The 17,150-nt window shown below is 37.2% G+C and overlaps 1 protein-coding gene across 1 annotated transcript in view; it reads left to right on the top strand.

Annotated features, from left to right (window-relative positions):
• Positions 1-17,150, top strand: part of PARPBP (PARP1 binding protein) — a 56,276-nt gene that overhangs the window by 4,793 nt on the left and 34,333 nt on the right. The window contains exons 3-6 of the mRNA XM_009465848.2: positions 8,833-9,063; positions 10,822-10,932; positions 12,461-12,631; positions 14,988-15,142. Coding sequence (XP_009464123.1) covers positions 8,833-9,063; positions 10,822-10,932; positions 12,461-12,631; positions 14,988-15,142 — 668 coding nt within the window. The remainder of the gene's footprint in view (positions 1-8,832; positions 9,064-10,821; positions 10,933-12,460; positions 12,632-14,987; positions 15,143-17,150) is intronic.

The following is a 17,150-nucleotide window of genomic DNA, read 5'->3' as shown; positions in this document are numbered from 1 at the left end:
GAGGTAACTAGTTTATTCCACTGATTACACTAGTTGGTCTGATAAGAAAAATTAGCAGTATGCATAAACCTTGTCTGGCATGTGTGGATTAAAACTATTTTAGCACTTGTATGTGCTGCCTCCGAAGTTCAATTTCTTCAATTGGATGTCCATTTTGATGTTTATAGCGTTAAATATGGCTGTTTTATTTTGTTCAGCACTGAAACTTCAAACTAAGATGCAGAATATTACAGTTGTAGGCATGTCCCTTGTTAGGTCTCTGATTTAAGTACGATAATTTTGTATTGTTAACATAACACCTGTAGAATAGAAGTCTATTATGATAGAGTCAATTACTGTAAGAACAATAACTGTACTTAACAGGCTATTGACTGGCTGGATTGAAAAAAAAACTACCACAAACGACAAAAACCTATTCTCTTTCTTTAGGAGCCTGGACAATTTTAATGAATTTGGTGTTTTAACTGTTACCTGTACCTGTAGTAGAAATGAAAAATAACAAAGCTTTTTGGAGAACTCCAGAAAAGTTTAAAAGTCTTATAATTCATTAGTCTTAAATTTCACCAAGAATAAGGGTAGCAAACAGTGTGATAAACATTGATTAAATAGCAGGGATGAAAGAAGGAAAACAACAACAACAAAAAAAATCTACACTTTGAATTCCCCTGAAAATACTTTGTGTTTTAGCACAGTTGTAGCCATATGGCATAAAGACAAGTGGCATATGGTCTGTGGTGAAAGTTAATAACTTTTACCTAGACTGATTAGTATAGGTCTAAAGTATAGGAAAACTTTCAAGAACAAGAACATTTCTTAACATTTGAAATAGAAATAACAATTCTCAAGTTTAAATTCAGTTGAGGGTAATTGCCTTAAGTTGACTATATTCTTTATATATAAAGTTGACACAAAGGATGAGGAGAAGGCAGAGGTACTTAATGCCTTCTTTGCCTCAGTCTTTAATAGTCAGACTGGTCATCCTCGGGTTTTTCAGGCTCCTGAGCTGGGAGATGGAGATAGGATGCAGAGTGAAGTCCCAGTTGTTGAAGAGGTGGCAGTCACTGACCTCCTCCTCCACCTGGATGCGCACAAGTCCAGGAGCCAAGATGGGATCCACCCGAGGATACTGAGGGAGCTGGCAGAGGAGCTGGCCAAGCCACTCTCCATCATTTACCAGCAGTCCTGGTCAACAGGGGAGGTCCCGGATGACTCGAAGTTAGCAAACATGATGCCCCTCTACAAGAAGGGTTGGAAGGAGGATCTGGGGAACTACAGGCCTGTCAGCCCGACCTCGGTGCCAGGGAAGGTCATGGAGCAGATTATCTTGAGTGCCGTTATGCAGCAAGTGCGGGACAACCGAGGGCTCGGGCCCAGCCAGCATGGGTTTATGAAAGGGAGATCCTGTTTCACTAACCTGGTCTCCTTCTATGACAAGGTGACCGGCTTAGTGGATGAGGGGAAGGCTGTGGATGTTGTCTACTTGGACTTTAGTAAGGCCTTTGACACTGTCTCCCACAACATTCTCCTGGAGAAGCTGGTGGCTCAATGCTTGGATGTGTGCACTCTACGCTGGGTTAAAAACTGGCTGGATGGCCGAGCCCAGAGAGTGGTGGTGAATGGAGTCAAATCTAGTTGGCCGCCGGTCGCAAGTGGTGTTCCCCAGGGCTCGGTACTGGGGCTGGTCCTGTTCAACATCTTCATTGATGATCTGGATGAGGGGATCGAGTGCACCCTCAGTAAGTTTGCAGATGACACCAAGTTGGGTGGAAGTGTTGATCTGCTGGAGGGTAGGAAGGTGCTGCAGAGGGACCTGGACAGGCTGGATCGTTGGGCCGGGGCCAACTGTGTGAGATTCAACAAGGCTAAGTGCCGGGTCCTGCACTTGGGTCACAACAACCCCATGCAATGCTACAGGCTTGGGGAAGAGTGGCTGGAGAGCTGTCTGGCAGAAAAGGACCTGGGGGTGTTGGTTGACAGCCGCCTGAACATGAGCCAGCAGTGTGCTCAGGTGGCCAAGAGGGCCAATGGCATCCTGGCCTGTATCAAGAATAGTGTGGCCAGCAGGACCAGGGAGGTGGTAGTGCCCCTGTCCTCGGCACTGGTGAGGCTGCACCTCGAGTACTGTGTTCAGTTTTGGGCCCCTCACTACAAGAAGGACATGGAGGTGCTGGAGCGTGTCCAAAGAAGGGCAATGAAGTTGGTGAAGGGTCTGGAGCACAAGTCTTATGAGGAGCGGCTGAGGGAGCTGGGGTTGTTTAGTTTGGAGAAGAGGAGGCTGAGGGGAGACCTTATGGCTCTCTACAACTACCTGAAAGGAGGTTGTAGCGAGGTGGGGGTCGGTCTCTTCTCCCTAGTAATGAGTGATAGGACAAGAGGAAACAGCCTCAGGCTGCACCAGGGGAAGTTTAGGTTGGATATTAGGAAAAACTTCTTCACTGAAAGGGTGGTCAAGCATTGGAACAGGCTGCCCTGGGAAGTGGTTGAGTCTCCATCCCTGGAGGTATTTAAAGAACGGATAGATGTGGTGCTCGAGGACATGGTATAGATGGACTTGGCAGTGTTAGGTTAACGGTTGGACTTGATGATATTAAGGGTCTTTTCCAACCTTGACGATTCTATGATTCTATGATATTTGCACCTGTGGATCAGGAGGGGTAGAAGACAGGTTATTAGGACAAATAATCACTTGTCATTTTCAGATCATGGCTGTTTTAGCTAGTAGTGGGGGAAACTGAGACATCATATAAAAGAATTGTTTTACCTGAGTTTGTGAATTTAAATTCTCAGACTTGTCTTAAATGTTTTGTAAATCTCTCTTCTAGCACTAGGACTGTGAGACTGGAGGAACAAGTGCTTCATTGTTGATTTTAGAAATATATTTTTCCTTTAGAAATTTGTCTCTTCCTGATTTTGTATGAAATCAGTTTTGGTATATGGTTTAATTCTAACCTGTGCTTCCATGAGTGCATTTTGTATACTGTCTGAAGAATATTATGTTCTGTTCAGTATCCTGTATTTCTTGAAATGTTTTCCCAAATATTCTTATTTCCATGTTGGCAAATAAAGAAAAATGCAAAGTTGTTTTACAGTGTTACTCCCTTAAACTGTTGTAACTGGCTCCCTTTTGGTAATGAGAGACTCCTACCAACTTTGTAGCAATTTTATATGATATGTTGGTTGTAACACATTGTAATGATGCTACCAAGAGACATTGACTTGGCTGTTCTTCAGTATGATTAATTTTTCACAGAATCACAGAAGAGTTGAGTTTGGAAGGGACCTTCGGAATTCGTCTTGTCCAACCCTGCTCCTCAAGCAGGGCCATCTAGTGCCAGTTGCCCTGGACTGTGTCCAGATGGCTTTTGAATATCTCCAAGGACGGAGACTCCATAACCTCCCTGAGCAACCTGTGCCAGTGCTTGGTCACCTTCATGGTAAAACAGTGTTTCTTGATGTTCAGAGGGGACCTCCTGTGTTTCTTCCAGTTTGTGCCCATTGTCTCTGGTCCTGCCACTGAGCACCTTAAAAAAGAGCCTGGCTTCATCCTCTCTGCACCCTCCCTTCGGATATTTATATACATTGATGAGATCCTCCCTGAGCATTCTCTTCTCCAGCCTAAACAGCCCTAGCTTTCTCAGCCTTTCCTCATATGTGAGATGCTCCTGTCCCTTAATCATCTTTGTGGATGATTCACTGGACTTTGTTGGACTCTCTCCAATATGTCAGTGTGTCTCCCTCATACTGAGGAGCCCAGAACTGGACACAGTACTCAGATTTGGTCTCACCAGTGCTGAGTAATCTTCTCTATAAGGGACAGGCTCTTTTTAGAAAAAAGGTTGAAGTTTTGTAGAAAAAAGGCTGATGTAATGAATATTTCATTGGATTTTTTTAAAAGCAAATGAGACACTGAAACCATTCTACTGTCTTTCCCATACCCTGTGCAACCAAATCATAAGTTGTTACGTTATTGTTTCTTGTATTTTAGTGTTCCTTAACAGCTGGAGTTGTTTTAACCGTGTTAAAACTCTTGCTACTTAAATCTTGAAGCATCCTCCCTAGCTTATGAATAGGACTTTCTCTTCTCCCTCCCACCCCCCTTCTCTATAGTATTACAGGTTTCTGTTTTGAGGGGTGGAAGGGGAAGCAAGAATGCGGTGGTATGTGGTGGTTTTGTTTTGTTTTGTTTGGTTTTTAACCAGGAGTGCGCTAAATTTTCTGTCTTGTTTTTATTACTGCTATGGTTGATAGTGTTGACTTTAGAAAGTAATAGTTTGTTGCTTGGATACCTACAATTTTTACTTCGTCTGTTTCAGGATCCTATTGTTGCAACTACTAACTGTTCTACTGACCCATACATGCTGTAGCTCCTTAAACAGTCCTCCGTACAATCCTGCTTAAACAGAGCATAAATCTACTCTCTTTGGCCCTGGTACTTTTCACCTTGAATGTCCCCTCTCCCCCCCTCCCCCCAAAAAAAGTGTTCAGTCCCAAACAATTACCCATGCAATGTATACTGGCATTTCTTTACGCTTGGGATATTGGCCTGTAACTTTACTGGCTTTGCTATCAGATGCTTATGTCTATATGCTTGTGCTTATATGAACCAGTTTCTAAATCTGTGCACAGCACTATCAGCGTTCAGTGGAATGAGAAACTTATTCAAAATGTTGCTTTATACTACTTTAATGTACTTTATGTACCACAGTTTGGGAACTTCTCTCTTGTACAAGAGTGTACGCAAGCAGTGAAGGCTCAGTATGACCAGAGGTGACAAGACTGCAGAATTGCACAACTCTGGGGCAATGCCAGACAACAATATTGCAGTCTAGGAGCATGCCTGAAAATAACAGAACTAGAGACGACACCTGGGTGGTGGTTAAGCATAGCAGTTTTGAACACACATATTCCAAAAATGGTTAGTGACCAGAGAGAACATGATATTGCTGAAATACACATCGCTTTCTGTTTCTTAAAACAATTTTCTGTCAAAATAAAAGCTGCTTTGTTATGTAGTTAGCCCTAGAAAGCTTGCAATACCTACAAAATACTAAAAAATGGTGACTTTAGGCATGAAATGTTGCTACTGGATTTCAGACATTTGAAAACAAGAGTCCAAGGAAACTTAACATGCTGCGCTACCAAGAAGTGAAGATGCTATATAATACTTTATTGTTTCTATGCCTATGAAACACAATATTTGCAATGTTTATCCTGGAATGAAAGTATGGAACTTTTTGAACTTCCTTAAGTTATTAGTCAGTTGGCATATGCTTACTGCAAAACACCACATTTTTTTAAATTAATTTTAAAACAAGAGACTCTTGACAAATTAACTGTGTAAGTAACAGAACACACTGTTACAGTGAGCACCTGATCATATTTGGAGTGCAATTTTATTTGGATTTAAAATATTTTTGCAGCACTAATATAAACTTTGCTGATCTCTGCAGGTCCTTGGTCTGGTAAGGAAAGGTTTTGATTTATTAGATACTATATTGAAGTTGTACTTTAACTAGGTACTCCTGGTGGATTTTGTTTCAAAACAAAGTGAGAAACCGACATTTTTTTTCTCCAACCTACTGCTGTTTTGATCTGTTTAAATTGGGTTATATGACTACATATTTAATTTTTTGAGGGGCTGAAATGGAAAACAAGTACTTTTCAGAAAACATATATGCCATTTTAATATTCTGGTAATCTGTGGAATAGCATGCAAGTTCATAGTGCTGAATTATCGTAACCCATGCACAAATTTGTGGCAAAAGAGTGCTCTGAAAGTAATATGCATGAGTACTCTTTCATTTTCACTCCTAGTTCTTTGTCTAGGCAATATCAAAATAGTCAACTTTGAGGACTTTGGAATTGTATATTTAACCAGGTCTATTGGGAAAGTTGTGCTAAGTATGCTAGAACCCTAAGGAGGGATCTTTTGGGCTGGAAGAACTTAAATTATTAGAATTTTTCCTGAACTGTTTTTGTATTTAGTTTTGTATTCAGTTGCTAATGGTGTTTGTAGGTAATTATTTTATCCAGATTAAAGTTGCTTAAGGTGAAAATGCCATGAAATAAAATTAAACCTTTGCACTAGACAGGAGTTATCTGCCGTTATTGATATAGGAAAGCAAGGCTTGTCACTCAGTTGCAGGGCATTTATATCATGTTACATAATGAATTACATGACTGTATAATATTGCTTTTCTTTGCTGCCATATACCGGAGAATGCTTTAGATACCAGTAGTATGAACTCTGTTTCCTTGGTGAAAACTGGAAAATTTGCTACAGTTGCAAAATTCCTTGTTGCATGTATTCTGAGCTCTAACTGAAATAGAAGGACCTCAGCTGAAAAAGTTTAACAGTATGAAGTGGGGACTGGTATGTAGATCAAAGAGCAGGGGGTGGATGAAAATGAGGAGTCTAGTTGTGAAATAGGAGCGGATAAGAGGAAGCAGTAAGGAAGTCACAGATTTCAGGGGAAAGAGGAAGTGGTGGTGGGAAAGTTGGCATCAGGAGGATGTAGAGTATGGTAGTATGAAAAGATCTGCAATAAACATGGCTATGAGAAAACAGAGATTGTGATGGACGTTGGATAAGACACCAAGATTTGGGAGTAAGGTGAAAATAGGCGCAGAATATAATGAGGTATGGGTGTGTAGGGAGGTTAGCAACTCCTAGCTAGAATTTTGGAAAGGCAGAGAACAGTACAGGAGCGGAAGTCCAGGGTCAGTGGTCAAGAGATGAAAAACAACTTAAGTAGTAATTAGTGAATAAAGGACCAAATTCTGAATTAGAGGCCAGAAATATGTATGTAATCCTGCATCCCAAACCCTGTGTTTTGTCTCTGTTACCTTTAGTTCAATCTAATTAGTAGCAGAATTCTCTGCTACTGTGTATTTTCACTTATATAAATAGCATCTTAATGCAATTCTTTCTTTGTGTGCATAGCTTGGCTTACAGGGATTGAAACTGATTTTCTGGCTTCCTCAGTGTTGCAGTCTTTAACCATTGACAATACACTCATCTCCTCTATTGGCAGCCACAAGAGACAGGCTCGGATTTCTCGCAGTTCCTTGTACCCACACGCTGAACTGGAAAACTTAATTAAAAGTGTCTGATGCTCAGTGAGCTGATTTTTTTTTTTTTTTTTTTTTTTACCCCACTCACAACTGTGAATCACTTGGTTTAAAAAAACTAGTACTTTACTGAAAGTAAAAAAGACAATGTCAGGGATTAAACAGGTAGGATTATGCATTGTACCTAACTATTTCTTTCTTAGAGTGCAGCAATAGCTGCTCTCTCCTCTAGCTTCTTACTGATACAACTGGATGGTAGCTGGCTTGCATCCTACTTCCTTCAGTAATGTATCACTCAGTTTGTGACTCAAATAACAGGGTTTTGTCACTTACTCAGCTTGTTTTTAAATTTCTGTGAATTCTAGCTCCACTATCTGTTCCTATCTGCTGTGACACTTCCAAATTTTTGTTTGTCATTTGTGCCCTGCTGCCATCCTTGTAACCTCCAACCATGCCAGGTTTGCTAACAACTTTGGTTCTTTAGTTACTTCTGCTTCCTAAATGAGATTACATGTAGTGTTATGGACTACATACAGTCTCCCTCATTCTTAGTGTCTTCTGTTCTCCCATGTAGAGATAACTTTTTAAGAAAAATTTGTTCCCTTTTTTCCTTTTAGTTTAGAACTGCACAACAAAACTGCAAGCTTATTGCTTTACAATTAAGTATTCACTCTTCTAAGAAGTGCTTAGGAATGATTACTTAATACACCCCTACATATAAATGTAGTAATAGCAGATGTCCCCACTTTGATGTAAATGTGTTGAAAAAATATGATAAACTAATATGTAAATTAAACATGATTTTAGTCATTCCTGTTGATATATTTTCTGCTTCTGTCCACCAAAGGTCAAGAGAGCACTCCTCTCAAGAGCTGGGAAGAAGAAAGGGACTTCTAACTGTGATACAAGCCTCTTAAGTTTCTTTGTGATAAATTTGAATTTTCTTTTTTGCCTAGAATAGGAAAAGGTTCTTCAGTTGCTAATAAAATGCTGTTAGTTTTTTTGCTGCCTGTGTATTTGTTGTCATTTACCTACTTCATCTGCTCTTTTAAATTAGTTCTATATTAATCTCTATTAATTCTGCTAATTTTCTGATAAGCTGTAATTCTCTTCTTATTGGAGGTTGGGGAGAAGGCAGAGGAGCACATGGAATGTAAGCTAATAATTTTGACAGGGAGAGTGGGCCAGAAGCTGGGTATAAGACTGTAGCCTATGCTGTATGATTAATGTTAGTTATCATACTAGTAACAGATAGGTGTACCTTGCTTTAATATATTTGTTAGATCTATGTAGCAACACCATCAATGTTATGCTGAAGTATAACTGTACTAACACAGGAAAAAAGCTCTTTTTTTTTTTTTGACATATGTTTTCCCAGATTACTGCTTGAAGCAAGGTAATTAAGCTCTATTTACTGCCTTTGGGATGTAAATGCCTGCCATGCTGAAAACTATTTCTGCAAATAAATAACTTTATGCAAGCACTAGTCCTGCAGAAGTCAATATGTCTTTTCTTATGAGTAAAGTTCAATATAGATACCTGGTATTTTAAAGATCAGGAACAAATACTGCATATAACAAAACTCAACTGCAAAGGCAAAACACTGGAAGAACTTCAAGTATAAGTAAGACCTTGTTTATTATAAACTTAAATATTTAGATTACAATACTTTTAAAATATATATATATGCAGCTTGTTTTAAAGTTATTTTAAAAACTATGCTGAATACAAAACATATTTCTCCTTTTTCTGTTCTATTAGCACCATGGAGATTTCACAGTATCTCTTAGTGATGTGTTGGAAACTTGGAAATATTTGTTACATGACAAACTGGGTTTATCATACAAAAACATGAAAGAACCTGAAAATTATGCTGACCTAAAAAAAACCTATCATGCCTTCTTAGCAAGAAGCAATATGTTAGATCTAATAGACATATGTCAGAAGTGCTATGGTCTTGGACTTATATCTGAAGATGAAAGCATAGCCCCTGTAAGTATTTTGTTTGTTTGCTCTCTGATATTGTTTTGACATATTTTTGATTCTGCTTATGGATTTATGACACTTCTAAATATACAGAGGAGCTCTGAATTATTCACAAGCTACTTTGCTCTTCTATTGGGGAAGGAGATGAGTTTAAATTACTAAATCTTTTAAAGAGATCTTAAATTCACTCAAAAATTATTTCTTTCTGTTGTCCTGCTGGATGGGTGGGTCCCACAGCTCTTCTATGAGTATATAATTCTTTGCCAGAAACGGAAATGAAAAATGAACTGTAGAGATTTGATAAGACTGTAACAAAGCTTAGTGATTAACATGTGTCATGGAGGTTTGGTTCTATGTTGATATGCAGTCAAAATATTTTTAATGGCTATCATTTTAAAAATACCATGCTTTTAAAAGCAAAAACTTCCCTATACTACATGTAGATCCATGTTAGTTTTTTCCAGAAACCAGCAGAGGTTCCACTTTAGCCATTCAGTCAGCAGCTCTGTTGCATTTTGTTGCAGCTCAGATGTTCTTGTGACACTGCATGTGATGCCATGCTCTAGGCTAGAGAAGTTCTAGTGTGTATTCCACTCTTAGACTATCAAAGTCTATGAAAAATGAATTTGATTAATCTCTATGTTATTGGATAAAAAATATACGTGAGTAGCAATTAAGATAAGTTTGAAACACAAGCATTCCACATGATTTTATTTGATTCTGTGCTCTCTGGACCATGGAAAGGTCAAAAGACAAAGGATATTGATACTGAAAAAATTAGTGAGTGTTGGATTTAGATGCACATACTTCTAGCTTATCACGAAAATTAGAGAGGAGTTAATTGTCTGCTTCTACTGCCCACTCTCAGCATTGCAGACTTAAACAAATTACTGTTTATTTCATCTTCTGAATTTAATATATGTTTAATCAGATGGTAATTTTAATACAAGGGAAGCTATATTAGTAACTGAATGTTAATTGAACTGAGGTATATTATGAACATGCCATGAATTACTAGTTATAGCATGATTAAAACTGTTTACCTTCCAGCCCTAGTAAGAATGAAAAGCTTTCGTCATGAAAAACTAGTCAAGTATTGGAACAGGTTGCCCAGAGAATATGTGGAATCTCATCTTTGGAGATATTAAAAACTTGGCTCAGCATATGACTGAGCAACCTGGTCAAACTGGTCCTGCTTCAAGCATGGGTTTGTACTAGATGACCTCTATAGGTCCCTTTTAACTTAAATTATTGTATGATTCTGTGACAAGTATTCCTGTAACCAGCTTGCCTACTTCCTTAAAGGTTCAGAGAACCTACACTCAAACACTCATGTGATTATTGGGCACAAAAGAGATTATAAGGAGAACTGAAGTTCAGGAAGGACATGGAAACTGCGATTTTTTAAAATTTTTTTTTTTTTACTGTTTTCATGGGGAAGATAGAGAACTTGGGTGGGTTAATAAGCTTTTCCTAAACATGGTATAACGTATTAAATGTTCACCAAAACATAAGCAGCTGCTTTTAGTGTAAGTGTATTACATAACTGTTTGAGATATCTCTAAGTTAATTTGAATCTTATGGCTCATTTCTCTACTAAAACAGTTGTACTTTTAAAGACTAAAACCAAGACTAGGTTGTAAGGGCTGCGTTAACCTCAAAACACTAGCAAACTGGCAGAGACGTAGTTTCACCAGGTTTTAATACTACTTTTGCTTTCTAGTAATTTTTATATTTAAGTTTATTCTCATCTTTTCATTAAAGGTTCAACTGTTGGAATTTATTTCTGGCATAATGAATGTACAAGAAAATAATGGTTCTGTTCTTTCTACTCCTTCTACACCACTCAACAGACAGGGCCAGGAGAATGTGAAGGTAAAAAGTATTTCTGTCTGTTTTGTACTGTTCTGTATACATTGAAAAGACGAAATATAACATAGTTTCATTTTCCAATTATTGGTATTAAAATGTTGCTGGTTTAAAAAAACAGAACGTGTGTATTCAAACTCTGTATCACTTGATTATATTGTAGGTGTGTGTATGGGGCTAAGTCCAGAAATTTATATTCTGGAAGACAGTCCTTTTATGGCAGGCACTTGATGTAGACCTAATCTGCCTTGAAACACCAGGGAATAAATTTTCCTACAAGTACACCATCACTCAAACATTGTCTTGACTAAGAGTTAAGTGATTTGCCCAATGCTGCAAAGTGAAGTGGTAGGTGAAGTAAACATCTTTGATTTAATTTTATTAGCTCATACTCCCTTACATACAGAAAAATCTGAATAGCCACCGTAGTGGTAGACGTAGCAAAGCAAACAAGGTTTGTCTGTCCCAGTAGAGGACTTGAGGACTTTCTGGGAATACTGGATTCTTTCCTTTTACCCTTTCAACCCCCAAAACAAGAATCTCTGAATACTGCATAACAATGCTTGAAATGCTGGAGCTTTAATCACTTCTGAACTTGCTTTTCTCATAAGTGGCAATTTCAAGTCAATATTTGGGTACAACTCAAAATATTTCTGAACAAGAAAATATTCTCTGAACTAAGGTTCTCCCCTAGATAGCACTTCTACCACTAACATGGCTTTCTTGCTGCTCTGACTTGTGTAGTAAAAATATTCCTTGCTCATTTTTCCTTCTCTTACATCTATGTTTTCAGACTGTCACACATACATATTTGGTTTTTTACTGCCTACATTTTTGTTGTATACATCCTATTGAATAAGAAGAAATTCCATAGCAAATGTAGGTTTTCTCATTATCTTTCCTTTTGTTAATGGCCTTTTTTGTTTTCTTTGCTTGTGAAAAAACTGTAAATTCTTCAGTTCTGGGACTGTTGTTCATATAAGGCCCAGAACAGTGCTGCAATATAAGCAATTACAATGTTATGTTTTGTTTATGTGGGTGGAGCTGGGTCATAATTTTATGTCCAAACTCAATCAGTGGAGTTTCTGTGATTGAAATCCCCTGGAAGCCAAGGGAAAAATTACTGAATTTGGCACGGAGCTGGCAAGTTGTTTAGAATCTTAGCCTATTTGAAGTTAATGACAAATCCTTATGTGGTTTAATGGTGCTAGTATTCTGCCTTGGGATAGAAAACAAATATCTGTGAAGAGGTTTTTAAGTAGAAATTGATAGCCAGTTTTAATAGCTAGAGATCCAACCCTCAAATATTTTGTGAATATTCAAGTACAGTATACGTAATTTTAACATATTAATCAGGCTTGCTTTTGTTAATACTTCCAGAATCCCATACATAAGTAGCATTTTGAAATTATGCAAGGTGAAATTCTTACTCTTCCAAAAATCATATCAGTACATATCTAATTAGTTAAAAAAAAAAAAAAGGACCATAATTTAGCAGCAGGGTGACCAATTTGTGTGGTGCTTTCTTATACAGGTGACAATCCTGGCAAAGAAGTGTGTTTGTTCATATTTAAGCCTGTTGGTGAATTCCAAGGATGATCTGGCATTGGCTCATATTCTAAATGTTCCTGACAGAGGACTTGGTAGAGAAGCCTTCACTAATCTAAAACATGCCTCACAGAAGAGAAAAATGTCCATTTTCCTGGTATGTGTGTCAAATGAAACTTGCCATAGATCAGAGGCAATGAAATAGCTCTGTGAACATAAACTGTTGCTTTAATCTCACATGCAAGACTGACATTTGCAAGCCAAGTCAAATACCACCATAAACATTGTTTCCAGGTTAAAAAGACACAACAGAAATTCTATGTGAAGAAACAGGTGCTTGCTTGGTCATGAGATCTAAAGATGCACAGAAAAATAATTGTCTGCATGTGTACCTCTAGAGCTCTAAAATATGATATCATAAAAACAGGCAGCGAGACTATTCATCCCAACAGTGACTGAAATCCTGAAAAAGTTTACCATCTTAAACATGAATATAAAATATGCTTTTTATTATTGCTTTTAAAATTTTGAAATCTTGGTAGATGGTGTGAAGTGAGGTCATGAGTATGCATATCAAAGAAAAAAGACAAAGGAAGAAAAGATGGCATTAGACTAGGTGCTGCTGCTTACCAAATATCTCACAAAGCAGTATTAACATTAATAAAACCAAGCAAAGCAGTATTAACATTAACAAAACCAAGCCACTAACAATGCATTACAATGCGTTCCAGTTTTAAAGTCCTGTAAGTATTTTGGTTAAATAGTAAAACAGTATTTTTCTGTGCATTTGTTAAACTTGAGACATCTGGAACCTAAAGTATTTCTGCGTACAAATTGCTTTTCTTAGAGCAACCTGGTGACAAACCCCTGCCTTTGACACGTACGCTAGAATACAGGCCAAAATTTGAAAGGGCAATAGTGGAGTTTTTTCAGCTTTGACTCAGAATTTGGGGAGGGTAATGCTTTCTAGTCATTTGCAGCTTGATCAGTCTTGAAACACTCTTCAAGATGTGATTGATATGGGACAATCCTGCTCATTTTATTCTCAAAGGCACAGAGCTGGAAAAAAACCCTTAAGACAGTGGTATACTCTTTCCTCAGTGCCCTTGTATAGGAATATGAAAAGCTACAGCATCAATGTGCAGTGCTCACACAGGCTTGTTGCTAAAGAATCTAGTTTGGTATGTGAGGTGCACTTATGCTTACAGTAGTTATAGTCAGTACAGAGCCATCTCAAAAATAGTTGGAATAAGATGAGTAGGAATTTTTTCTCCAGAGAACCACTGTAGTCTCTCATATTCAAAATAATCAAATTTTGCATGCACAGTGGCCTCAGTGCAGACAACAGCAGACCAAGGAAAAACAGTATGGGTATGTAACAGTCAATGAAGCAGTTGCGTTCTCAGATTTTTATGGTTGGATAAATATGGAAAATTTGTGAAATCTCAGTTCCAGGATTAATTATTTTAGCTCCTAATGCTCTGTTAACATTGTATAAAAAAAAAAAAAAAAAGTGTTTGGACTGGATTTATTACTTCTTCCTCACAGCTGCCAGAGGGGAAACTTCTCTACCGTGTAAAGAAGTCTTCTTTTCTGGCATCTGTGTCTTGCAGAAATCTTGCAAAGCCAGAATATTTGCCATTAGGAAGGCAAGGTCCTATGAACTGTACTTGATCCACAGGAAATCTTTAGCACAAAGGCAGGAATACTGGCAGGTTTACTTTCTTTGCTAGAGTAATTCCAGTTGTACTCTTTCCAGTCCTAAGAGCTTTATGTTTTAGCTGTAGAGTCTGAAATTAAAATTTATATGTAGAATTAATATTACTGCATCTGTGTCAAGCATATTGGATTGTTATCTTTACTTCCACCTTTCTGGAGAACTGCTAAGCTTTTTATTCTGACTGTTGCCTTAAAATTTGAGGGGTTGTCTTCTAAGGCATACTGCTTTTGGGACATCTCTTGTTTTCAGTGTCTTTACAGCATATAAAAATGGAAGCTCTCAGAATTGGGTACCTGTGATGACAGAAGCCTTAACTGTCATAATTTTTCAGAAGTTTTGGGTATACATTATTTTTATTTGGACCTCTGGAAATAAATATACTACTTATGTAAGAATTGTTCTTGGGTCATGGACAGCTCTCTGAATATAAGTAGTTTTTGTGAGGTCAGGACAAGCATTTAAACAGCAGCAACAACAAAAAAATTCTATACGCTGTCCTAAAGTTTTTTCTAAACTGTCAAAAGGCCAGTGTAAATATCAAATTAGCTGGGTCATTTTCGCTTTGGCTTATGTTTTTTTTATACTGCAGCACTATTTAAATATTGATCTTGCAAATATTTATGGTGACATGTACAAAACTTGCTATTAAGAGGTATTCTATTGATTTTAGTTAATTTCTGCTGTCAATTAGCTGTTATACACAGTTTGCAAATCCGTAGGAGAGGCTCACTTCAACGTCCATACATTTCACGTGTGTCTACAGTTTCATATTTCTGAATATTTCTCCTAATAGATGGCAACATCTTTTATCCGAACTGTAGAACTTGGAGGAAGAGGCTGTGCGTCTTCATTATTTGATCCTTTAAAAGCCCATGTAAAGGGGCTTTCAAACTTTGTTAATTTTATTGACAAGCTGCAAGAAATTGTTGGTGAAATCTTAAATCCAAGGTAATAGAGTTTCTGTTATATTTTTGTCTTGTTGAGCACCTTTTTTTTTTCTTGTGCATGTGTCTTGGAGGAGGAATGAAAGAGAATCTAATAATTTACTTATTAAATAATTCAGAGTAAATGTTTAAACCTTATTACAAAATATAAGTATTTGAAAAACAATTGGGGTAAGCTTATAGATTTTTGAGGTTATTCTTTGTATTAAATTTTTATCAAATCAATGTATGAATGGCTATTTGGTTAGTTCCCTAATTGTAAACGAACTTCCAAAGATTTCAATCTTGCGGGTCTGGTAAGTACATAAACTGATATGTGCTTTACTACTTCTTGCTCATTAATGACTTCCTTTTTGTCATTTCATTGTGTGTACCCTTATATAAAGGAGTCTTTATTGCTCCTGACAAATGATGACATTGGTTATTTAGCCTTTCTTTTCTTTTCTTTTTAACTACATAAACAAAGCATAAGAATTATTTCTTAGGAAGGCTCTGGTGAAGTCACTGATTTTGAATGTTTTTGAAGACCTGAAGTTAGTCTTTAGGGCAGGCTTATAAATGTGAGTCTAATTAAAGAAGTGTAAGTGTAACACAGGAATTTGAATTGGTAAGTGCTGGCATTAGTACAGAGACAAGAGCAATTTTCTTAAGCATTATAGAAATTAGTGATTTTTTATTTATACTCATTTTTATATACAAAACTTTAGCAAATCATCTGTAATAGTTCTGTCCTTGATACTAAAGAATCTTTTTTTTATTAAGTTTGAATGAGTCTAATCCACACAGTTATAAACAAAATGTTATAAGCAAACCATAACCATTATTTAAATTACTGTTCAGATTGCATTGAAGCTGGAAGTAGGAAGTATTTCTGAAGCTGTTTTGCAGTTTCTGTTTTACTTTTTAATTCTGCTTCTTTGTTCTTTCATTTCAACATCCTGGATGCCAGTGTGCTGGTGACTTTTGACTCAACATCTAATGTATGCTTTTTTCTTTATTTAAATCATATCTGGCGCTGTACATTGATCAAAATGAGAAATGAAAAAACACTTATGTGCATGAACTTATTTTTTAGGGTGGAAAGACCACTTTTTCAGGTATATACAGTTCAGGAAAGTGTAACATAAATGCTACATCTTGTTAATGACCCTTCTGTTTAAGTCATGTGGGAAAAATCAGAGTGGGATAGTTGCTGGGAATTATCAGTTTCTAATTGGGAGAATTCTCTAGAGCTTGGAAATTCTTTTCAGCATTTAGCTATTCTGTTGCTTTCTCTGCTGTACCTGCTGTCCCATTTATTCTGGGATATAAATCTCATTAATGTAAGATTTTGCTGAGTTCATTAGGTTGCATGTATGGATGTAGGTGTCATTGGTTGTATCATTGACCAAGAATGGAAGCTAGCTGTACTGTGATGTTTCTAGTATGTCTTGTACTCTGTATGGGCTTTATAACCTCATGATGTACAATACTGCTATTGTTTTTATATATGTACCTATATAATAGCTCAGTGCCTATAGAAATATACCAAACAGTTGGCTGTCTTTGAAAGAATCTTCATTAGTATGTTGAAGTTCTCAAATATTATGGAACTAGTATACAGCTTAGAAACTCCAAGGGTCACAACATTGGTGAACAAAGAGGTATTTTTCTTAAGTGTTTGGTAAGCAAACATATGAGTGAGGATCATCGGTATACCCTGCCTGTGATGTGACAGTTGTTATGAATTCCAGAAGATGCAGTTTTACACAAGAAATTTCTCTAGTTCTGTTACTACTGCAATCTAAAGAGCAGAAGAAAAAAAAGCAACAATGCAGCAAAAGTTTCAGTTGCTTAGTCTTTAGAAGCCTGCTGAGAAATCTAAGAGCAAACTGGACAATCTATGTGCAGTATTGCTGTTTCTCTGATGCAGAGATTAACCAAGCTGCAAAAACCAAGTCTCAGTATTTGCTATGCCACAAGAAAAATGCAGTATTTTTGGTTGTTTACTTAATGATTAGAAGTCTGTGATT

The sequence above is a fragment of the Nipponia nippon genome, unplaced genomic scaffold (assembly GCF_047370975.1).
Source record: "Nipponia nippon isolate SJK-2023a ecotype South Korea unplaced genomic scaffold, ASM4737097v1 scaffold_3, whole genome shotgun sequence".
Taxonomy (NCBI): domain Eukaryota; kingdom Metazoa; phylum Chordata; class Aves; order Pelecaniformes; family Threskiornithidae; genus Nipponia; species Nipponia nippon.
The sequence above is the reverse complement of the archived record's forward strand: the minus strand, read 5'-3'. Positions and strand labels throughout refer to the sequence as shown.